The 26,316-nt window shown below is 37.1% G+C and overlaps 1 protein-coding gene across 2 annotated transcripts; it reads left to right on the forward strand.

The window, feature by feature from the left end:
- Positions 1-9,163: 9,163 nt before the first annotated feature.
- Positions 9,164-23,342, forward strand: LOC114359478 (spermine oxidase). Of its 2 annotated transcripts, XM_028313899.1 has the most exons (9): positions 9,164-9,287; positions 13,581-13,643; positions 15,513-15,703; positions 18,026-18,199; positions 18,587-18,799; positions 20,670-20,880; positions 21,195-21,382; positions 21,790-22,164; positions 23,105-23,342. In XM_028313899.1, exons 3-9 carry the CDS (start codon positions 15,516-15,518, stop codon positions 23,337-23,339), a joined length of 1,584 nt encoding a protein of 527 aa, XP_028169700.1. In that variant the 5' UTR covers positions 9,164-9,287; positions 13,581-13,643; positions 15,513-15,515; the 3' UTR covers positions 23,340-23,342. The 2 variants fall into 2 exon arrangements, with proteins under 2 accessions (XP_028169700.1, XP_028169701.1); XM_028313900.1 differs by lacking the exons at positions 9,164-9,287; positions 13,581-13,643; positions 15,513-15,703 and adding an exon at positions 16,098-16,235.
- Positions 23,343-26,316: the final 2,974 nt, after the last annotated feature.

The following is a 26,316-nucleotide window of genomic DNA, read 5'->3' on the forward strand; positions in this document are numbered from 1 at the left end:
CGACCCAAACATTGTCCATTGATGGCAACGGTGTTTGTAAACAGCAATTGGGCATTTGTTTCAACAGCTACTGCAGGTTTATAACATTTGAAACAATGTAAATATTTGATCTTTTTAGTGGCCTAATTGAGTTGGAAATGTTGGAATTCTGTTGGTTTGAATTGTTTAACAATTAATTTCACTGATAAAATTTTCTCAAATTGGGTAGGATAGTCGTTTATCATAATACAATCTCAAATCGCTGTTTAGAACTTGAAATAATGAGTAAAAAATACAATTAAAATAAAAAACATCTACGTAACTTAATTGTAACTTCCCATTCCATCTACTGACTGTAATATTATTGTGATAAAATCCTTGAATATTTATTTGGTTACACAAAAATTCTAAAAAACGACATTTGTGCCTGCCCTGATAAGCTACTGTATCGCGCATGCGCGTGCTAATTCTGCGCAGATAAGAAGGCTAGAACAATCAACGACCTAAAAAGCAAGATTTTTCACTTAGATAAATAAAATAATTCTAAATACCTACACTAGAAAGGTTCCAACTTGATGTTGATACATTAGCTGTTGATTACCGTTAATAATTTAAGGTAGACCGCACACGAAAGATGAAGGCGCTAAAAACACAGATAATTCGAAGCCACCTAAAAAGCGACCTACGCTACTCTACGTTAAAAGTAGGAATGTAATGTGTGACCCTGGCTTCGTTAATATTGTCGAACTTATAAAACATATTAATATTCAAAATAAAAAGCATAAACATTGATTTTTCGGAAATAAATAATTAGTGGCATACGGCTTTTTAGAAGTTGTTTCAACTGTAGCAACAAATCTGTGTACGTCCAACGAAGGAATCAAAACAAAAAAGAAATATAAACAACAACAAAGTTGCACTGGTGGTTTGCGGAATAAAAAGCAACCTGCTCACACCACGACCAGCTAAATGGCCCATATGTCAGGCATACAGTTATCGAGGCACATCCATCTCTCTACCAATAAGGCAGCAAACATACGAAATAAAAATGCAATAAGTTATGTTAATTTTTTACGTAATTCCCCGTTTCGATTCAAATACTGGATGTGACAATTTGTCCACCGGTTAGTACTTTGTAATAAATTCACAAATTAAGTCTAAAGGGCAAATATGCCGAGAGTGTGGTCAGGAGAAGGACTGAAGATTACTAAAGATAGGTAAATTGTAAAGCAGGGATGTTATGGATATCCGTAACCGTAACCGAAACTATCGGATATCCGAAATTAAAAAATATCCCCTAACCGTAACCGAAACCGATTCAAAAGTTTCGGATAGTTTCGGATAAAGGCGGAGTTTAAATCTTAATATTTTTAATATTTCTTACTTATCTGACATCCCCTAGCACCATTCTGATACACCCGCCTGTTTTACCTTTATCATAGGTACCGTCATAGTACCTACATAAAGTCGCTATGTGAGTCGCGCAGCATCTTGCTATACGAATTTTATCTTTTAAAATTCTAATATCCGTAACCGAAATTATCCGAAACTTTCAGATAATCCGAAATGATTTACTATCCGTAACCGTAACCGAAACCGATATAATATTATTCTAATATCCGTAACCGTATCCATAACCGAAACTTCATATCCATAACATCCCTGTTATAAAGTATTTTTATTGCATAATGATTTACTTACGAGTACTATTAGTTAAAAATTTAGTCTCCGAAAACAGTGCAGACATCTGAAACCGGTTTTGCCCCACGTAATAATAAAAGCATCTTTAAAACGCCGATGTACGGGTGCCCTTAAATAGCAGCTTTGCAAGTTTGCAGGAAGTGGGCTCAAATGGACACCTCGAAAGCTCGCGATAAGCTCAAGAATTTAATAAGTCGATGAACTCACGTGGACCTCCATGTCAATATCAAATAACTGAATGACTGTTTAATTTGAGAATGATGTTATTTTTTATAAGAATAAGTACCTATTAGTAATTTGTAAATTTATATTTTTAGTTAAATTTTAACCCCTTGTAGTAAGCTATAAGCGGAGATCGAACCCGCGCTCGTCGGATCTCAATTCCACAGACATTGTCCAGTTCGTTCGTTCGTTTCAGCCAAATGACGTCCACTGCTGGACAAAGGCCTCCCCCAAGGTTTTCCACAATGAACGGTCCTGCGCTGCCCGCATCCAGGCTCTTCCCGCGACCTTTACCAGATCGTCGGTCCACCTAGTAGGAGGCCTGCCCACGCTACGTTTTCCAGCCCGTGGTCTTTTGTCCAGTACTATATTTAAATCTAATGCCTGTTTTCACCATAAAACAAAATTGCTGTTATTTGTTACCACAGACAGATGAGACATATCACTTAAAAATTAGGGATTGATGATGAAAACGGGCATAAATCTTCTAAATTTAAATAACTCAAAGGTGACTGATTGACTGACTGACATAGTGATCTATCAACGCACAGCCCAAACCACTGGACGGATCGGGCTGAAATTTGGCATGCAGGTAGATGTTATGATGTAGGCATCCGCTAAGAAAAGATTTTACGAAACTCTACCCCTAAGAGGGTAAAACGGAATCCACGCGTACGAAGTCGCGGGCGGCCGCTAGTAATTGTATACAGCCGTCTTTACACTACAAACTCTTTACAGGTGAATCGAAAAATAACCATTTTGAACTACTAATCTATAATTAATCAACATAAGTTAAAACATTGACATTTAGCAATTCAAGACCTGTTTAGTTTTTAGTCCATTCACTATTCAAATGCCACGTTTTCAGATGTAGTCATCAAGTTACAGTTGTTCGAACAAAGTGCTTATTAATAAACGTTATGCTTGACGGCTTGACCCTTACACATGACTACGAGTATATGCTTTTATTTTGGAAACTTGAGCGTTGACACATCTTACATAGTCTGAACATAATAACACAAAATAGAATAGCATAGAAATGGGTCGCCGGTCCTCGATCATCAGGTCTTTAGTCCCCGGTGCTTCTGCAGGAGACTAAAGACCTGATGATGGTGATCAGGGTTCATACATTTTCCGGATAAATTATTTATTGTTCACAAAATGCAGTCGGTAGTAATATTTAATTGATGTCTCCGACTGCATTTGTGAACACTAAGTTGTCTTGTTTTTATCTTTTTAGTTCATTTTTACGCAGTTTTAGTTTTTGTTTTTTCAATAATAATTTTATTTTAATCTTTTTAGTTAAGTACCTCAAATTATTGTAAAAGCCCTTTATTTAGATACCCCACTCGATAGGTTTTGTGAAAAAAAAATTTTTTTTTTGAAGACATTATGGCGTCTAAAATCCGCCATTTTGATTTTTTTTCAATTTTAGTATAGCCAGTGTCAAGACGAATCTAACGACACCTCTCACGCTAAAATCGGTCAAGCCGTTTAGGCTGTAGGCCGTGCCAAAGAAATATAAGTGCATACATACATACACTCGAAAAACATGACCCTCCTTCTGGCGCAGTCGGGCAAATACTGTGGTTTTTAACTCCGAAACTGAGTTGTTAGTGAAACCTGTAATCCTAGTGAAACTATTCTAGTATCTCTAGACAAGCTTTACTAAAATAGTGTCTATCCTGATAATATTCCTGCTAATACAGGTTCCATACCATTAGCATTCTCGTGTGAACTCGATGTTTTTGTAAAGCGGATCACGCCATCTGTTTTACAATCCATTACTTAGGTACCTACTTACTATTACTTAGAATTAGATTAACGATTAACGCAGTATTCACAAACGATGCTTGCTTAAGTGAAGCAGTAAATCGAACGCACAGCGTTGAATAGAGCTCTGTGATTGGTTCGCGTGTCACCCTGTGCGTCTACGCGCACTGTGAGACCTCATAGTGATTTTTGCGAATACGGGCAATGGGCATATGTCTCACCCAGTCCTTGATTTAGATTTAGTAAATCATAAAGCTCTCAGTATTTTATTACGCATTTAAATTGTCAACATTTGATTAAATAAAATTTAAAAGTACCCTACAGTAGGGTACCTACCAATGTAAATAAAACTGCACTATCTGTACCTAGGTAGGTACCTAATTTATATTTGGACACAAAACGTAAATTAATTCTTAGCAGTTTTAGTTATAATAATGTATGCGTGTTTATCTTGTTGACTCTGTCATAATCAAGGCAATTTTTACCATAACTTCAATAGGCATCTGTAAAAAAAATCTCATAATACCTTACCTACTCTTGTTTGTTTTCAGAATATCATACATAAATCAGATTTTTTGTCATTTTCTAAAAATACCGCTCATGATTCAAACGCCTGCGCATAATTTAAAGGCCAATATTTTATTAGTCGCGTGTGGCAACACCTGTTGAAGCAGGTGTCAACATATCGTGTTCGTTTGAAAAAACACCGCCAAGATGCTCCTGTGAGTGCACGAATGTTAAGGAGTCTCTTAATTTGGAAGTGCTGGGTTCCGTTCCCAGGTGAAACACTCAAAAACTAACAATGACTTTTTCAAACCAAAAGTATCCTATTTTCTTCGTTTTTAAAGGCTCCCCTACCATGCCACAAAGTTAACTGATAAACATTTGTTGATTTCCGTAAGGATATCCAATATACCACAAAACACTACAAAAGGTTAACGGAAAATGAAAATGAAAACTGTAAATGAAACCTGTTTTGAGACAAATAAATACTTTCTATTTCTATTTTTCTATTTTCAAAGATCCGTATTCACAAACAATACTATGAGGTCTCACAGTGCGCGTCGACGCATAGGGTGACACACGAACCAATCACAGAGCTCTATTCAACGCTGTGCGTTCGATTTGCTGCTTCACATAAGCAAGCATTGTTTGTGAATACGGGCGTAAAGGTCAGTTTCTCTGATTGAGAAAATACGCGGAAAAGGGTACGAGTCCATGAAGTCACTAATTGTTCAGCAAAAGGTTACTTAAGTACATGAAGTCACTAATTATATTACTTTTTCAAAGCTAAGCTAATTAATCTTAGAGTAGGCGCACACCGTTGATTTTTCGTCGGCCGATAGTTTAGTCGGGCAGTTGATCAGTATGGGCATGTATGGGAGTGCGCACACTACACCGATTCGATTTGGCCGATTTTTCATACAATTTAAAATCGGGCACAACTATCGGCCAACTAAAAAGCAACGGTGTGCGCCTACTCTTAAAGGAAATTGAAAACTGGTAAATTTTTCAGTGTTAATTTTTGAAAGAAGTTGTCTTGATTGGTTTAACTGGAGTATTTTGCTCTACAAACTTAGATATGTATACTGTATACTGCATCAAGATCGGGTTTATAAAAGTGTAATATCTTACATAAGTAAACATCACTGGAAGGACGTTGTCCGAGGAATAGCAAAAAGTTGCATCTGTTGTAGGGTGACCATGAAGTCGATAAACAGTAAACCATCGTACAATCCTCGATCACTGCTCTATCAGCGGTTTGGGTAGAACGACCTAGGTATATCAATCACTTCACCTGCTTCAAAGAGGGGTCCTGAAACTATCCATAATTTAGGACTTATTTTCTTTGGATAATGGCTCAGTTACACTATGCGGTAAATTGGCCGAGACGAAACGCGAGCACGCACATCGAAGTATGGACATGGAGAACACACGGCATAACTGAAGTGCGTTTACACTGACTCGATTAATTTCCCGCATAGTGTAACTGCGCCATCAGTGGCCAGGCATCGACACTCAAAGAACTTTTTATGTCGGCCGTTTGGTGTTCAGAACGGACTACTATGCCGAGAGGTCCCGGGTTCGATTCCCGGCCAGGCAGAAATTGAAATAATGAATTTTAATTTCTGTGACGGGTCTGAGTGTTAGTTACTATGTATTTAAAAAAGTACATAAATAGTAAATAAGTTAGCACCCATAACACAAGCATATTAATTGCTTACTTTATGGGGCTAGATGGCGCTGTGTGATATTGTCCAAAGATATTTTTATATTTATTTATTTATAAAATACGGAATTTTGTTAATGGAAACAGCATCAACCCATTCTGCGCATTTCTCTTGTCACTGAAGAAGATCGTCCCAGGAACTACAAGATTTGTGGTTACCCTACTACGTTGCACATCCAGGCGGTTCTAAGAATGTAGTAAGTCTGGTTACTACAGTACCTCTAGCATGAAACATTTTCGTCTTCGAATCGTTTGCGTATTCGAATTGCCATTGAAAGATTTAGTTTGAAAACTTAAAAAGAACTGCGTTCCTACGAGAACTAAACAATAGCACGAAAATGTGACATTTAGTGAGCGTTCCGCAAAGTGAACTTTGTATAGTTGTCCAACACTATGACATTGATAGGAAGGCGCTACTATCAATATTGGATTATTTAGTTCCATTTTTTGCCACGTTGGACAACCATATTCATGATTTACAGGAGGACGCTATGCTACTATTAATTCTGGGTTATTAAAAATTATAAATGGTAGCACCAAACTAATTTTGACAATCGAAATCGTCACGTTTCGCTGAACTCGAAAGCTGGGTATCGAATTTTCAATGTTGTAAGTAGTAAGAAGGTTGAATACGCAAACGATTCGAAGGCGAAAGTTTTTCGTGCTAGAGATATAGGCCGGCTCATTACTGCCGGGGACAAAACGTCTTCCCTAGACTTTTTGCAACTAACAATCTCTGGCTGAAATTAGAAACTGTGCTTTGACGACATCGCAGCCAAGTTTTAGATTATTATAAAGGGATTATTATTCAATTACCGGGAATTATCTAGCAAAGGATTGTTAATAATAATAAGGACCTGGGTTAAAAAAATAAGGTATTTATTCCCGTTATCCCCACCTGGCTTGGTAGATACAACGAAAATTTAATTAATTAAAATGTATTTATACAGGGTGGCCAGGGAGTTGATGTTCAAAGCTAAAATGGGTGGCCAGAGTGAGAAAAAAGTTAAAAACCAACCATAGGTGATAGAGTTTAACTCTATCTCTTATTAAACTAAGCAAAATCGTAGAACAGATACACCTTGATGTAAGGAATCTAAATTTTAGTTTTGAACGTCAACTCCCTGGCCACCCTGTATATTTTACTAGGTGGACCGACGATCTGATGAAGGTCGCTGGAAGTACCTGGATGGGGGTAGCGCAGGACCGGTCTTTGTGGAAATCCTTGGGGGAAGCCTTTGTCCAGCAGTGGACGTCATTGGGCTGAAACGAACGAAGGAAGGAAACTCGTCGGAAGAGAAAAACATTTATCGATATAGTAGGTAGCATGTCCCTTATTTATCACTTTGCCAGTCCATACATATTCGTATTACTGTGAGTACCTACACTGCACTGAGAACGTACCGTAAGTACAATCCCAACTAATATTATAAATTCGAAAGTAACTCTGTCTGTCTGCCTGTCTGTCTGTCTGTCTGTCTGTCTGTTACGCTTTCCCGCTTAAACCTCGCAACCGATTTTGATGAAATTTGGCATAGAGATAGTTTGAGTCCCGGGAAAGAACATAGGATAGTTTTTATCCCGGTTTTTGAAACAGGGACGCGCGCGATAAAGTTTTTCTGTGACAGACAAAATTCCACGCGGGCGAAGCCGCGGGCGGAAAGCTAGTCAATTATAAGACCATCTTCAAGCATGAATCCTACTAATACTTATTATATCCTACTTCCTACTAATATTATAAATGCAAAAATTTGGATGTCTAGATGTCTGAATGGATGTTTGTTAATCTTTCACGCAAAAACTACTGAACGGATTTTGATGAAACTTTACAGATTATTCTTTAGAACGCAGAAAAACATAAGGCTATAATTTATAACTATCTGTGATAAACTAAAGTTCACGCGGGTGAAGCCACGGGCAAAAGCTAGTAATCCATAAACTTAGAAAATGATGATGTGTTCTGCGAATTCTATTTAAATCTACAACAAACCGCGAATGTTTATTTGCACAGTACCTACTTATCTTTCCGTTTAACCTGCTGATAAATTAGTTCGCAGTTCTCACACGCAGCGCCATTTGTTCCGAATCAGTGTTGCCAGTTTGGTGCTTCTAGATACTAATTTAATTTGAAGATGTTTTTTTATTGCTCTACAAAAATATTAACATATCATAACTGCTTTATAGTGGAGAAATAAGTACCTAGTTTACCTAAACTAGTTTACCTCACGAAGCTCACCTGAGCTTCGTGAGGAATAAGTACTTACCTATTTTTTTGTGTTGTAAGTGTTACGTTTTTTGTGACATAAACGAATGAAATCTAGGTTATTCACTTTGATATAAAAATGTAGGTAATGGTTTAACGTTTTTAAATAAATAGAAGCTAGTTTTTGCTCAATTATTATAATTAATGAATAATTTTATTACGTTTCGTGGTTCGTAACGGACTCGGTAAGTAGGTACTATGTCAGAGTTCGTTGGTTCGATTCGATTCCATTTCCCACACAACAGTACAAAGTTACAAACATAATGCATTAACTTTTAATTTTGTTAATTTTTTTTTAATCTATACTAATATTATAGAGCTGAAGAGCTTGTTTGTTTGTTTACTTGAACGCGCTAATCTCAGGAACTACGATTCGAAAAATTGTTAGATTGTTAGGTATTGAGGAAGGTTTATTGCGACAACGGATTTTCACTAGTACGAAGTCGCGGGCACAGCTAGTTTATTATATTTAAGTACCCACTATACAAAACAATAGCCTGGCAGCTAAGTATCACTGCTGCTGTAAAAAATAGCCTTTTAATTAACTTAGAAAAGTCCGGTTTTCACATGCATTGTGACATTTTTTGGTAGTCTACATTCAACAATAAAATTGTTTAAACACCTGCCTATGTACTTAATTGTGATAATTGAATTAATATTCAAACAATGATTACTATTATTTACTAGCGGCCGCCCGCGACTTCGTACGCGTGGACCCCGTTTATCCCCTTTAGGGTTTTCCCGGAAATTGTTCGAACTTCTTAAATAAATAATTAATAAAAAATGTATTTCTTTTAAAAACTTCTTTTCTCTTTTAAAAACCATCCTTGGACTTCAACGAACATTTAAAAAAAGGAATTGGTAAGATTGAGTTGGTAAGCGCATAGCTTGCTTACCAACACATTTTGCGATTCATTTTTATTTATATAGATTTTAGTATTATTATTATTTTTTACTTGACAACACTGAATCTGTCAATTACAAGGGCACTCGGAGTCTCGGACTTGCCGCCGTTGCTTGCCAACTTCACTCTCTAATCTGTGTGGCTCACTTCACTTCGGTGGTTAGTCATTAATCTAAGGAGAATATGGTGCTTTCTTTTGTATTCTGTAAAATAAGGTAATATTTATTTTATTTTATTTTATTTGTTATCTTTATCATTTATGACCATATTTTGGAAGATCTTTAGTTAGACTCTATCTTTTGGTGAAAACTTCTTTTATAGAATTGATTTTAGTATCTTTACCTAGTTGTTCATTGTTACTTTGTCAAGGGGAATCCCCGAGTTAATGTAACGCATATAAATAAACCCTATTATTGTTATCGAAATATCGTTTTTATTATACCTATCCAAGCGATTATGATTAAATTGAGTTTCGTATTAAATAAAGGAACCAATTTATGTTTTAAAATAAGTATTTGCATGCTTATTGCTTATTATGTAGATTTAAACGGACAATATTACTGTAAGTACAACAAATATTTTTTACTAATTGTAATTAGGTAAATATTTATAAGTACCTACACACAACACATAGTCTCAATAATGTGGCTTGGCCATTTGTTACGCTAATCCCGGTTATCAACACTGGCTTTGTCGCCACTGAGGATAAATGGGCAAAATAATCCCGATTGTCACCAGTGACCAAGTGAGAACAGCAGCGGTTTCGGTTACGGTTACGGATATCCATAACATCCCTGTGCGACATCATTCGTGGGATCTACGACGAGCAAGCGAAACGATACCTACACGACATTGCAACGCGCAATATTATTTTTTTAAGTAGGATTAATAATGAATTGTAGGCAAACTTTATAATTGTTGATTCCTATTATTAACAGCCTCGATTACCTATTACTTACGTATAATATTTTATGATAATACTAAGTATAAACTAGTAGAATAACGATATGATAATATGATAATCTATGCAATGAGTAAGAGAGCAGTCACTGCACCACCTAGTACCTACCTATTCCTGCCGGGCTAGGATGCGCGCCGTGATAAAATCTTATCGATGATTTTAGACGGCAAATGTATGGGCTTATCGCGCAAAAAATGGATAAAATGCGATAAAATGGCGCGATAAACGCTTATCGCGGCGCGCATCCTAGGCCTACAGATAGAGTATGTAGTATACATAATACAGGTTGCTGATTTCAATCCTCGTCATATTTATGGAGGTAAGTTTGCGCAATACCTGTAAATAAGTAGTTTGTGTTAGTTCACCCGGGAGAGCGACTAAATCAAGGTCAATACGCATGCACGACTCTATGCTTACAATTTGGTGTAGCGAGCGATAGTAGGTATCATAGTAGGTAAGTATGCCGGATGATTCAAACAACAAAGTGTGGTTATGAATAAATTATAGTTGATTTGCCTTTAGGTTAGTTACAGGTTCTAATGTGTATTCTGTACAGGTACTAAGTAGGGCATGAATATCGGAATCTCGGAATCTCGTAATATCGGAATCTCGGACTGCGATATCCGATATTTCAATTCCGATATTGAGCGACCCAATATCGTAATATCGGAATCAGATAAAAGTTTTAATTGAGGTTTTAAACAAAGCGTTTAACCTCGCCACAACCTGCCACAAAGCCCAAAGTACATGATTGGCAAAGACCAATGATTTTCTCATGTCTCTCACCATCACTTTTTGTTCCACTGCAAATATTTTAATATCTTTACTTTATGGTTAATTTAACTTGTTTCAAATCAATTTTAGCATTTGCCATAGGTACGTGGTTAACAAAGAACGACATCTCAACTCCCTTTCAAACATTAATTTTACTACTATGGACTATGGACCGTCAGTTCTGCGTACTATGTGTCCTGCCCATTGCCACTTCAGCTTGCTAATCCGTCGGGCTATGTCAGCGACCTTAGTTTACGGAGCTCCTCATTTCTGATTAGATCTCGTAAAGAAACACCAAGCTTATCCCTGTCCATAGCACGTTGTGCCCTATATTCAAAGGCCACGCTTTCGAGCCGTATATCATCACTGGTAACACACACTAATTGAAGACTTTCGTCTTTATATTAGACGATTTACCTCTTTCTCGAAATTGCATCTAACTACCTAGCTGATCGTTTGTCCGAGATAGATATACTTACTTGTCAACAATCTCTAGAACCGAGCTCCTAACCGAAACTGGGTAAGGAGCAACATGGACATTCGACATAAGCTTCGTTTTTTCCATATTCATCCGAAAGCCTACCTGTTGGGAAACTCGATTAAGGTCTTCGAGTATTGTGATAAGGTCTTCCAACGGTTCTGCCTTAGTACGAAAAACAGACGGACGATGAGGCAGCAAGGTTCTGAAGTGGAGGCCACGTACCGGAAAGCGCAGCGTAGGACTCATAACCACCAGGTGGACCGACGAACTCATAAAGATAAAGGTAGCAGGAAGGCGCTGGATACAGGCCGCCACCAAACGGCCATTGTGAAAATCAGCATCGGAGCCTGTGTGTTCAGCAGTGGACGTCCTATGGCTGACATATGGCTGGCTAGTGGTTTTGTGAGTTGTACATCGATAATCAAAGAAACAAATTACAAGCATATTCAAGTTTTTTACCACTATCTACAATTTTTGTAACACGTGATTTGAATGACTCTAAAATTCGTTCCACCAACATAAAACAGGGTAATATAATGAAGGAGTAAAAGTTTGTTTGATACCTGTGATTTTACAAAAACACTTTAATTATTTGCTAGTCCATATAGGCTCATTATCAGTAACCATTCATTATCAGGTGATCCGTCTGCTCGTTTGCCTCTTGTCACATAAAAAACCAAATGCAATGGATACCCATAACGTAAAAATGGTTTTAAAATACTTCAATTTTATGAAGTGCTGTTTTGCACCAAATAAAAGATTTTGACTAAAATCATTCTTTTATTGTAAATAATCCAGAATTCTTACGAATATAACCAAATATTAATTTTATAGCACATGAACTCAATTCCGATATTAATATCGGAATTCCGATATTGAGATCTAATATCGGAATCCAATATCGGAATTTAAAACCTTCCGATATTACATGCCCTAGTACTAAGTCTAACTGTAGGACTAGTGTCCGAATTAGTGCACGGGATGGTGTTTTTTGCAATGCTATGTTCCATAACAGCATAAACTAGGTACAATAACAGTAAACATTATAGTAAAAACAATAACAAAACAAAAAATAGACAAACAACACTGGAGGTAGGATAGCCCTCGGAATATAACTGGAGTTGCATGGATAACTAAAGATAAACTGGTATAAAGCCCCAGCAAACCATATGATGACAAGCGCGCCGCGAGACAAATAAGATTCGCAGTTAGGGTTGCCAGGCGTCCGGCTTTAGCCGGACATGTTTGGCTTTTTAGGGACTTGTCCGGCCAAATATTGCCTTGTCCGGCCTGTCCGGCTTTTGTTAGGCTCTTTATTCGGTTGCCGCGCCAGGCGAAAGTCGAGCCACAGAATCATATGAAGCGCACGCATCAGGATGTTGGTTAGCAACCGATGATGATAGTACTCACTCATGAGCTGACCTGACACTAATTCACTAATTGCACATTAGGGTAAAATGTCCGGCCAAATGAAGCACACAAAGTCCGGCTTTTGTAATTTTGGACCTGGCAACCCTATTCGCAGTGACGACAGGATAGGCTATCCTACCTCCAGCTTAGGTTTTTTTTTTCGTTTTTTGTGATGTTATTGTTCACTGTTATTGTAGTTATTATTGAATACAGGGTTGGAGGAGGCCTTTGTCCAGCAGTGGACGTCACTTGGCTGAAACGAACGAACGAACAGAACCCCAATTTTTAACGTCTCCAGACGTGCTTCATCGATTCTGCGATACGATTGGTCAAAACAGCTGACGTACGCTGTTTTGATCATTACGCTGACCAATCGTATCGCAGAATCGATGAAGCGCGTCTGGATCGGAGACGTTAAAAATTACCGTAATCGGGGCTCAGGGTACCTAGTTGCTGCTCGCTTGTTAAGATGTTTTCACCTCCCCGCGTCCCTCATTAGTTCAGTTGCAACAATAACAGGTTAGGGATGCGTTGTTTCGGTCTTCATGCTACCTGCCTCTAAAACAATAACAAGTAACGTTTGGAACATGAGTTTTACTTACAAATATTATCTTTTTGCTTTGACTGAAATGCTACATTTCAACCTTGTGTAGTGACTCAGATATTAGAACTAATAGTCAGGCGGGTTTAATACGCCTAGTATTGTTAGTAAATAACATAACAGACTCAATTATGAATAAAAAAAATCAGAAAAACTTAGAAGTGGATTTAATCTATTACCAGATTTACGAAGCACACATCAACCCGGAAACGGATCGTAACCGTTTTAACTGGAGGCGGTCAGTATAATTTATGCCTAATCAATTTTTATTTATTTTCCAGATATCAATAAAATAACAGGGGGTGATTGGCAGTTAATTTAAATCTCATTTGGCCAACTATTCAGTGAGTAAATTTTTAATACTTTGCTTAGCTTTGAATTTGATTTCGTCCATAATACTTCGGTGTATGTGCTTGCGCTTCATCCTGATCAATTTCGCACATAGTGTAACTGAGCCATATTAATAAGTGTTTTCACACAACACAATTGTGCAAAAAAAAATAAAACCGACTCCAAAAAACCTACACTAAAAAGTGGAAAAATAATTACTAATTTCCTACTTATTTATTAGGACGAATTAATATTTATGTAGGTACTAGCTTTCCGCCCGCGGCTTCGCCCGCGTGGAATTTTGTCTGTCACAGAAAAAATTTATCGCGCGCGTCCCTGTTTCAAAAACCGGGATAAAAACTATCCTATGTTCTTTCCCGGGACTCAAACTATCTCTATGCCAAATTTAATCAAAATCGGTTGCGAGGTTTAAGCGGGAAAGCGTAACAGACAGACAGACAGACAGACAGACAGACAGAGTTACTTTCGCATTTATAATATTAGTTGGGATACCATGATTGATAGGTACTTCTGGAGTCGGTGCCAAGATTATGAAATATGTAAAGTTTGCCTGCACCGACTCCAAAAGTATCAATCATGGTATACCTACATAAATATTAATTCGTCCTAATAAATAAGTAGGAAATTAGTAATTATTTTTCCACTTTTCAGTGTAGGTTTTTTGGAGTCGGTTTTTTTTTTATAAAATTTTACTTATTTCTTGCTTTTTAGTTAACTAATTATTACCTTGATGTTACCACTGAAGGTAGGCAGTACATTGACACCATATTCTTCATGTCTAGTGTAAATAATATTCCATACAAAATACAGGTTACCATGTAGGAAACCTAAAAGACCTTAAACCGTCAGCCCACCTTAAAAACATGAAAGAATACAACTGTTGGTCTGTTTGTACTTATAATATTTAAAGAATTATCCTCCAACTCCTAAGCATTAAGGAGTTTTACCTTCTATCATCAGCTCATCAATATGAGATTATGATTTCCAGGAGCAAATACTTGAATAACTTAAGAAAAAGTTTGAAAAACGATATACGTGCCTATAAAATTTGAGGGTTGCCCTCAATTTCCCTAGGATCCCATCATCAGATCCTGACTTGGTGACAATGGGACCACCTCAAAAGTGTACCCTATCGAACAAAAAAATAATTTTGAAAATCGGTCCACAATTGACGGAGTAATCGGTGAACATACATAGAAAAAAAAATACATACAGTCGAACATATAACCTCCTCCTTTTTTGAAGTCGGTTAAAAAAACGCAAAATGTAGTTAAGACCCCTTTTTTTAATTGCCACTTGTAAATGTATTACTATTAGCCCTCATTACCCAATTCTCGCATAAGACCTATGAGAAATGGGAGTGGCTGAAAATCCGCGCAGCCCGAGTATTTTCAGGCAATTAGCTGAGCCACCTCCAATTGCTTCCATAAACTATGTCAATCAATCAACAATATTATTGTTGGTGCGTCCAGACTGGGTGAATTTGTCACGCAAGTCATCCTGCTCACTATGCTCTTAAGCGGGCAGGATGTTGAGTTTGCCGCGCGAGCAAATTCGAGGCTTCCGGCGACTGGGACCGCAATTAACTAGGACCGCGGTCCCAGTCGCCGGATCCATAAAAAAATAATAATTTTCTTCCGGCGACTGGGACCACTCATAGATAACTTAAAAGAAAATATTATTCAATCTAAAATTGGTACAGTACTAAAATCCATGAGTGGTCCCAGTCGCCGGAAGAAAATTATTTAATTTTTACGCATCCGGTGACTGGGACCGCGGTCCCAGTTAATTGCGGTCCCAGTTGACGGCTAAGTTGTAGAGCAATAAAGGACTTAATTAATTTATTTATTTAATTCTTACAGAACATGAAGGGGATCGGTTTTGAGCTTGGCAAATCATTAGGGCCTTTGGGCATAGCTGCGGCTGTCGGTGCTGGTATAATGATGGCTGCAAATGCCAGTGACGCTATGGGATTTAATGATGCTTTTTCAAGTAGGCAACAGTTTAGAGTATCATCAAGCCACGTAGAAGAAGAAGAGGAAGAAGAAAAGAAGTAAGAACTTTTGAAGTAACTTCTTACTGAATATGGATTAAAATATGAGCTCGTAGTACCCAAATAATACACGTACTGCTTACCTTCGTTCGTAAATATTCCGACACTTTATTTTATTATGGCTTCATTAAATTTTAACATTTAACGACTGTGATGTAATGGATGAATATTATTTAGACGATGTTGCACTGTTTCGTTTTATTGCCTACATAAATCCACAAACACAAAATAAAACTAAACTGATAAATAAATAAAACATCGTTTCAAATAATAACTACTAATAAGTTATTTAAATTAAAGTTATCTAATACTCGTACTTACATAATACCTACTATGTTTATCAATTTTGTGACGTAAAACTAACTGATATGAATTAACAACATTATAATTAATATAATATGTAGAATTCGATTAGTAGTTACGATAAGTTAAACGCTTTTAGAACGTCGCAACACAACGACGCAAGGCGCCCCCTTGTCAGTGCAATGTTAAGATTTTGACAAAGCTTTAAGTGAATACCTAAGTGCAAAATGTAAGTGAAGTATCTAATTAATTTCACAAATAATTATTTATGTAATGGCGCAATTAAACTATACGGGAAATTGACCGTGACGAAGCGCGAGCACGAACACCGAAGTATGGACGACGCACGGCGAAAGTAACTGAAGTGCGTGTCCACACTATTATCTTCATCAAATTCCCGCTAGTGTAACTGCGCCATAACAAACATGTCAATTTTATATTTTAAAAGCTGGCTCGTTTTAGTTAAACCATCATTTTTACTAGGTCAATCAGTAACCATTCGGTCATTCAGTTGAATTTGATAAACAGAATCCATTCAAGTTACGTCCAACAGGTGTGTTGCCTATTTCTATGCAAAATCTATGAATAATCAACGCAACGTTTTAACTGCTGCCATTTTGCCATTTCTTAGGCCCAATTTCACCAACAAACGATATTAACAAACATAGGTTCAGAGCTGTAGTTTTCATGCCAATTGTTTAACACAAAATAATTTAGTTTGTATTTAAAAAAAAAAACTATAAAAAGAGCGTTAACGACTAGCGGTGCGCTTTCGTTTTTTTTTAATCAAATTAATAAACATGACAGTTAACTATCCGTTGCCATGCGATCTCTTTTTAAGTAACAGCTCTCAACTTATGGCTGAGTTGCATCACCTTAACTTTAACCGTAACTATGACTTTAAGCATGGAATGCAATAAAGATATTGACAATTTAACCAGTTTATTTAGTATGGAGTTTTACAGAAGATGGTGCAACCCAGTCGTTTTTTTAATCGTTTGTTGGGATTCGTGTGTCACCAAACTAAACTACCCAACTGAGGCCTCCGCCAAGGCGGAGCGAAGCGGAGACGAGATGTGCGGCGAAGCTGGCAGGCTATTTCCCCCAAAGCGGAGCGGAGTCGAGAGGAGATGCGGAACTGTCAGTATACAGGGTGGAAACGATAAGTGATCTCACTCGATTATTTCTAAACTATACAAGATATCAATAAATTAGTTAATGACCCTGAAAGTGCTTCATGAGCTCTATCAAACGGTATTAATAACAGGTTACAGAATAAACTGGATCTATCCGAAAATTCAATGTTTCCAGTTTCCATACATTTGGTAAAGTCACATTATTTTAAAAACTACACATGATATCGTAAAACTGATTACTGATTCTAAAAGTGCTTCACAAGCTCTATCCAATGGTATCAATAATAGGTTACAGAATAAACTGGATCTGGAATGTTTCCTTCTTCCATACATTTAGTACTACCACACTGATGACACCCATCTCTTGACAATATTATAGCAAGTAAAGCCTAAAACCAATGTTTTTCATGAATAATTTTAAATTTGAATACAATTTACGAGTTTATTTTAAGAGTTTATTATAAAATTTAAAAAAAATACACTTCTAATATTGTGTGTCTGGCATACATTTAGTATGGAAGCTGGAAACATTGAATTTTCAGATAGATCCAGTTTATTCTGTAACCTATTATTGGTACCGTTTGAAAGAGCTCATCAAGCACTTTCAGGATCAGTAACCAGTTTTTCAATATCGTATATAGTTTAGAAATAATCGAGTGAGATCACTTAACGTTTCCACCCTGTATTGCTCTCTATGAAAGGAAAACGCACTCCGCACCGCTCTGCTCAAATGAGTCCACGCGACATTTCTCCTCTCTTCTACGCGCGAATCGGAGGAGATCCGGAAATAATGAAATCCGATTGGTTATTCAAAACGCTTCTCTGCTCCGCTCCGGTCCGTCTTGACGAAAACCAGGCCTGAACTGTTACGATTACTTCGCAGGCGAAAATTGAAAGATGTAGTAGTAATAGGGTGCGGCGCTGCCGGGATTGCTGCCCTGAGCAAGCTGCAGGATGCCGGCTTGGACGTGGTGGGTTTAGAGGCAGCGTCTAGGATCGGTGGACGAATCCGCACCATTCCCTTTGCGGATGGCGTCGTCGACCTCGGCGCAGCGTGGTAAGCATATCCTTGGCGCGGATTCCGTTTAAAAACTACCTAAATATCACCCAGGTGAGCAAGTGGAATTGTTAGCACTTTATTCATCTGGGCGAAGAAAGTGGCATTTTTAGTGTCCTCATTTCACCTGGGAACCATTTCAGCCTTCATTTTCTTGAATTGAGTCGACTAAAGCGGTCGCCTTTGTTCACAGGCGCTGGATGTAGTTCGCTATCAATCGGACGATGTGAAAATCATTGGGGACGCCTATGTTCAGCAGGACGTCCTGTAGCTGAAATGATGATGATGATGATATAATATTCGTCTTACAAAACATTTGCCAGTTTACCGTGTATTAGCCTTATTTTGTAACTAACAAGTTAACTACCAAAACAACTTTACTTTCAGGTGCCACGGCGAAACAGGAAATAAGGTGTTTGAATTAGCCAATCCTCATGACCTTTTGGGCAGACCCGGCAAAGAAGAAGTCTGGTATATATTTTCCAACGGCACCCTTATGCCAAACGGGAACGCAAATACTATTGTCAACGAATTCAAAGACGCTGAGAGAGACGCAAATGGAATTGATAAGAGGTCCATTTCGAAGTGTATTGACGAAAAGTAAGTTGATGCAATCATCATTAATCGTTAATTGTAACTGTTTGCAAAGTCACGTTAGTTTTAAGTTCGAAGGCAAGGAACATGCGTTTATTCATAGCTGGGCACCGTTAATCAAATAGTTAACTTCGTTAATCGTTAAACCGTTAATAAAAAAATTAACTTCGTTAAACGTTAAACCGTTACATTTCGCAAGATTTAACGCAAGTTAACGTTAATCGTTAATCCGTTAACACATGATAATAAAACGAAAAAAGTAATTGAATGCAAGGTTCAAATAATTTCGAAAGCTTGTATCGCGCATGGAATTTATTCCTCTTTTAAATTTGCGCTACAAGCTTTCGAAATTATTGGAACCTTGCATAAGTAGGTACAATTATTTTTTTCGTTTTAGTACAACTGCATTTCAGAATAAAAGCTTGTTTTTAATACGTTTTTTAATTACATATTATAATTTTATTTTACACTTTTTAGTAGTATCTCATTCTCAGAGCCTTGGTTCAATTACAATACAATTTAGCACCAAAGTGCTCGAAAAGACAAATCCAGCAAACCCAAACTCGATAAGTTTCCACCCCTTCAGATTCAGAATGTCCAATTCTCAAAATGTCCAATTCCTGAAATGTCCAGTTCCCGAAACTACAATTCCCAAAATGATGGGTTTGTTAAATAAGTCCTCATAGGCTTTCTTAAAAATATTTAACAATTAACCATACTTAAATTTAAATAATCATTTATTTATTTACAAATTATTCTTTCCTTTTTAGGTCAATAGAAAAAAATATATATAACTATAATACATACTTGTACGAGTATAAAGTGCAGTAGCTACAAATTTTTTCTACGTACTTTTTGCAAATAAGTAATACAAATTTTCTATGTTTATATGCCGATTTTGCAAAAACTAAACGCATTCGTACAGAAATATATTAATTACTAATTTTTAAGAAAGGCTATGAGGACTTATTTAACAAACCCATCATAATAATAGATTGGACATTTTGGGAATTGGACGTTTCGAGAACTGGATATTTCAGGAATTGGACATTTCATTAATTGGACATTTTGGGAATTGGACATTCTGGGAATTGGACATTTTGGGAATTGGACATTCTGAACCTGAAGGTTTCCACCGTTTTGTTTAGGAATTCCTATGGCCACCTCCTGACTCCATCATCAGGACCCTGGACGTCATCTACTACTAAAGTGCTCGATAAGACAAATCCAACGAACCCAAATTCGATGCGTTGCCGCCGTTTCATTTAGGAGTTCCTATGGCCACCTCATGACTCCATCATCAGACCAGCTCAATGGTACTATAACAATGCATTGTCGTACTTACATAAGTATACCAAATTTCAGCTCAATCGGTTCAGGAAAACTGGTCTTAAATTCAATTGCAAGAGTTGTCCCACACATAGGTACTAACAAGTGTCGTTAGTGATCTGGTTACAAAAACTGTTGTTTTGGGTTCTGGAAGTTCTGGAAGCCCAAACATACTTGTCAGAACGCGTTTTTCTAGCGTTTTTCAGCGTGCCTGCTGTATCTTTTTGGTAAATAGTAGGTACCGGATTAACGATTAACGGACTTAAGATAATTTAACGGAAGTTAACGAGTCCGTTAACATTTTTTAAAGTTAACTTAAAAGTTAATCCGTTAATAGAAATGTTAACTTCGTTAATTAACGATTAACGGATTAACGAGTTAATGCCCAGCTATGCGTTTATTATTGCTATTTTTACTATTTGCTTTGTTTCCATACACTTTGAAGCGTTTGGGTTGTCTCTACCAATGTAATTCATAACAGAAATTTGACTTTTTATTGTAATTCAAAATTAATACTTACCTACTACTATTGATTTTTTACTTACAGAGTGGGTCGTAAGTCCATCGTTGATCCGGGAAGAATTCCAATAACCGCGCCGTTTATTGAATGGTACAAAAGAGATAACCACCTGGGAGGGCAAGTCGATCCTAAAGAGGGGAAGTCCCTTAGAAACCTTGTGGAAAATGAGACTTGTCGCGGGGAGTTCTGGCTCAATTGGAAAGGAAAGGGCTACAAGACTATTCTAGACGTTTTGTTGGTGATTACTTATTTTTTAATCTCCTTAAACCTCCTGTTTTTTTTTCGGGTTTGACGCAGACCGTACCATTCGCATTTTGTTCCAATCGAAAAATGATGGTCACACACAGATAAAGTTGAAGCCTACCATTTTTGAAACAATAGTTCAACTTGCAGGTTGAAAAAGTGTGACCATTTTGCGAATGGGACCAAATGCGAATGATGTCAAACGAGACGAGTCGTGTACGTTACGGATGATAAAGCGTTACCTACTGGTGATTTAATACATTAGTTATAGAAGGTTGCGATTTTAATAAAGTATATTTATTTTTTTAGAAAAAATATCCTCATTCGTCGAAGTCCGAACCTGAGATATTTCTGAATACCAAGGTGAATTCTGTAATTTGGCAACTGGAAGACGATACCAATGACAATAAACCGTACGTGAAAGTAATTGCGAATAACATGACGATCGAGACGAAGTGTGTTATCATCACTGTCTCAATTGGGGTCCTTAAAGAAAGGTAACGTAAATTCAATAGACTAGTTTTCTAAAAAAAATTAACACGTATATTTTATTTGTCAATCAAACAAGTAATTACAAAGTTATGGTGCGTTGAAATTCCGCGTGACGTCACAAAGTGCTACACTTGACGTCACGGTCCCCTTCATTTAATTTTGAACTTGGGCGTGCTTTATCTCTTACAATTTTCATTACTTTGTAACAGTGAAAAATATTTGTTGATTTTCTGATAAGTGACGGACTAATTCTAAATATTACTTTTTTTAGTCAGAAAACATCCCTATTCCATCCTATTCTGTGTAAAACATCGAGTTTCATGATTCACGGCATTGACAATGAATCAGTAAATTAATTGAAAAGTAGACTCTTTTATTGAAATATACATACGTATTTAATTCCTTTTTCTAGCCACAGTAAGCTGTTTATGCCCATGTTAGAGCCGGAAAAAATCAGTTGCATAGACAACATCGGTTTCTGCGTGTTGGATAAGATTTACATAGAATTCGCGAGCACATGGTGGGGTCATTCACCCGCTAATTTCAACGTCATATGGAAACAGGAGGACAAGAATGATTTTTCCGAGATTGATCAGTGGGTGACAGAAATATACGGACTGAGGACAGTTGAACACCAGCCGAATGTACTCTTGGCTTGGATCTACGGAGAGGGGGCGAAGAAAATGGAAGGGAAAGATGACCATGAAGTAAAAAGTGGCATCGAAAAATTTATGCAACATGTATTTAGTTTAAACTTCAAAGTGTCGGCGATTAAAGGAATCATAAGGTAATAGAACACGCTAATAAAGCTAGTTTCATAAAACTTTTTTCCAGGAAAGATCCCGTCATTCTGACGCCCGTATTCACAACTCCTCATATGTTCTTCTGATTAATTTCGTTGCGGGTCCAATAACAGTTTAACTTTTCCCCGGGACAAACTTGACCTTCATTGGTTGGGTTTTTGTGGCGGTCAAGCTGTAGATCCTGGCTACACAGGAGTTGCAGTAGTGGGAACGAGAGGTGGGAATAGTCCCGCCCGTATTCACAAACATTACTATGAGGTCTCACAGTGCGCGTGGACGCACAGGGTGACACACGAACCAATCACAGAGCTCTATTCAACGCTGTGCGTTCGATTTGCTGCTTCACTTGAGCAAGCATCGTTTGTGAATACGGGCGTAAGTAAAGCAAAGAACCCACTGTGGCGGTGGCACTCCTAGCACACCTAGGGTGCGAAATACCGTTCTTTGATTCTTCAACTCGATTGTATTGACGTGTCCTATACTTATTTTTGGTAATTATTGGGCGCTGCAAAGTAATGTGTCGTCATCATCATCATAAATCATTATATTAGGACGTTCTCCAATGATTTCCTTAATAATCGTTTGGTAACGGCCTGCATCCAGCGCCTTTCCTGCTACCTTTATAAGGTCGTCAGTCCACCTTGTGGGCGGACGTCTTACGCTGCGCTTTCCGATACGTGGCCTCTACTCCAGAACCTTGCTGCCCAATCGCCCGTCAGTTCTGCGCACGTAATTATGTTGCTGTCGCGCTCGCACACTCACTGCGGGCGCGCGTCGCACAGTCGCGACAGCAATATAATTACGCGCGAGCGATAAGGATGGGTAGCTTGGGGTCATTGGACGGGATTTTACGTGCTCACGGACCAGGCTTTAGTTCGTTTATGACGTTTACGTTTAAGTAATGTGTGATCTCCGGAATTTCAGGTCCCAGTGGTCTAGAGACCCATTAGTTCGCGGCTCGTACTCGTACCGGAGTGTGGCCACGGAAGAAGCCGAGGCCAGTGCGGCAGGCCTCAAGAAACCTCTGAACTTTAAAGGCAAGGCGGTCGTATACTTTGCTGGGGAGGCCACTTCGGAAAAACACTACAATTCGGTCCACGGAGCAATAGAATCGGGATTCCAGGCTGCCGAGGATGTGATGCGAGCGCCTCCGTTTTAAAAATTTACCATTTAAAGCCACGATAGCCGAACGGCGAAGGGGTCGGACTGGCCGACTCGACATCCGACGAACGCGGGTGCGAATCCCGACACTCGATTATTGTGATCCCACTACACAAGAGGGGCTAGACAAGTTGCACTTTTTGATCGAATCGAAAATCGAATCCGTCATAACTCAATACAAAATAGGCCTTTCGACCATTTTTCGACTGGTTTATGATTATAATGTGCACTTTGTCTAGACCCAAAGCATAGCTTAGTACGAGGGGCTAACTAATATTATTTTTCTTTTTGAAAGGGCCAAAGAAACGACCAAATAAAATATTTTGCGCAACCCATTTTGAATCTTGTCACTATTAAAATAGAGATCGGATTTTCGGAAGTATAACTCTTAAGCCAGCGGTCGGCAACCTACGGCTCTTAAATTAAATTTAATTTTACTATGAAATCCCTTAAAATCTAAAATCCTCAGTGGTGCAATCCCTTTCAACACATCTCTAGGTTCACTTCGGTTGTCCTTAGTTCTAACTCGATTGACAATAAATAGAAAACGGATAAAAATATATTAGAGGTTCAATCACTGTAAGTACTTGGAAAGGACATCATCCATTTTTGTCCAAAATCAAAAGTGCCGACCAAAAAATAAAAGTGCTAAAAAAAATTTATGAATCGTCGATGAATTTGAGATCTCAAATACTCGAAGTACAGTGGTGCTACAGCTTTGGTGCCATAGTAACAAATGCTAAGGCGGACGTATTCTGTCAGAATACAGCACTTTTTTTTTATTGGCCGACAGTTTTGATTTTGAACAAAAAATGTATGAATAGTCGATGACTTTTAGATCTCAAATACTCGACGCACAGTGGTGCTACAGCTTTGGTGCCATAGTAACAAATGCTAAGGCAGACGTATTCTGTCAGAATACAGCACTTTTTTTTGTTGGCCGGCACTTTTGATTTTGGACCAAAAATATATGAAACGTGGATGATGTCCTTTTAAATGATCTCTAGCTAGTCTATTTAGACCAAAAATATTACATATTTTTTACGGGATGGCGTCACGTCAGTTAAGCTTTATTTTATGTAGTTGTAATGTTGTGCTTTTTTGCTACATACATACATACATACAGATAATATTTTTTATATTTCAACTGCTTTTAATAAATATATTTTTGATATTTTTTATATTGTTGACGTACCTAAATGCAATAATAATGTATTTTCTTAAATAATGACTACACTCGGCGTCAAATAGATCGCACCTCCCACGACAATTATTTTTAAGATTTTCTTCTAACACAAACATGGTTCACCATCAATATTGGTATCATTTGAAAGCCCAATAAATAAACTTAAAGAAAAACACATTTAATTTCTTAAACGATTAACATGTACCATAAACGTGACTTGAAAAAATCCAATGTTTTGCCTCATCTCTGGGACTATCCAGACCAATTTTCGTGGTTATAAAACCAAATAATGATCTCACGTATCATCTTTAACAGATGGAGAGATTAATTCCAATTTAACAGTTTTATAACCATAAAAGTTCAAATCAAATCAAATATATTTATAATAATTAGGTATTACTAGTTTTTTTGCTGGTCTACTACGAAAATTTTTCAAGTCAGATGTTTGTTCGCTTGAACGTAACTACTTGTCACTTTAAGAAGAGACTGGATCCTTCTAAACACGCATTTTTGGGGTTTCTCAACCTTAAAAAAGCTTAGAACAAGGCTTTCAAATGATACCAATATTGGTGGGAAGTGGGGATGTATACGCTTGAAAGTGTTTTTCGCGGGTGGTGCGATTTATTTGACGCCGAGTGTAGGTGTTAAAATGTTTGAATGTTTTTACAAGTAAGTGTAGTGAGTGTAATCACAATATGATGGTGCTTTTTTTATATAATAAAACATATTAGTATTGGAATTATATTTTTATTTATTAATAATTATTAAAATGTACTTTTTGAAGATTAAAATAGTTTTCTAAAAGAAACAATATGAGTTATATTTGTGTGCAAAAATCAAATTTTATAAACAAATATCATTAGGCAATTATGAAAAAAATAATATTTATTATTATTACAAAACAGAAGAAGTTGGTAAAACTTAATTCATAGCAAAAAATATTGCATTTATCACTATTATTATTATTATTTAATATCACTAAAATTGTGAGTATCGCATTTTTAATATACTTACCTACTTTAAAATACAAATCTTTCGATTACGTAACCAACAATCACAGCTTACAATAAAAAATAGTTACAAAATTATAATTATTATTATGACGAAACCAGTAAGTAAATAAAGAATCTCAAAATGGAAAGGACCATTTTTCGATACCTTCAGAAAGCTAAAAAACATTGCAGATGGCGCTTTTTGGACCATAATACCAAGTTTTAAGGTACATATTTCACTGAAATTATCTTTTGTTCTTTACGGTCACTGTAAGAAAAAAAATCACTCTCGTGCAATCGTACCCAAAAACTAATAATATTTTTTTAATTTGATTCATAATCGAATAATTACAGTATTACATTGAGTTGAAATATCGCGTGACGTCACTTTTGAGTAAAAATTCTACTCAAGCGTGACGTATCGTGCCATTTCAACTCGATGTAGCACTGTTGGTATCCTTCCGTTTGGCCAAATTACTTTTCGCCAAATTTCACTTCGCAAACAACTTATCGCCAAAGTTTTATTTCCCAAATAAACTTTTAGCAACTGTACTTTTCGCAACTAATTCATTTGGTCAAATTAACATTTGGCCAAATTTTACTTGGCAAATGTTTATATAGCAAATGTTTTATTTTGCCAAATATTATATCCCAAATAATTTGCTTGGTCAAATTGACACTTCACATACTTACGAAGTTACGAGTACCCACCGTTACCCACAAATCAAAGCATAAGGCACATGGTTATGGTTTTCACAATAATTTTATGTAAAACAGAGAGATTGCAGAAAATAGTA

Source organism: Ostrinia furnacalis, unplaced genomic scaffold, assembly GCF_004193835.3.
Source record: "Ostrinia furnacalis isolate ACB-3 unplaced genomic scaffold, ASM419383v2 OfSCF4399, whole genome shotgun sequence".
Classification (NCBI taxonomy): domain Eukaryota; kingdom Metazoa; phylum Arthropoda; class Insecta; order Lepidoptera; family Crambidae; genus Ostrinia; species Ostrinia furnacalis.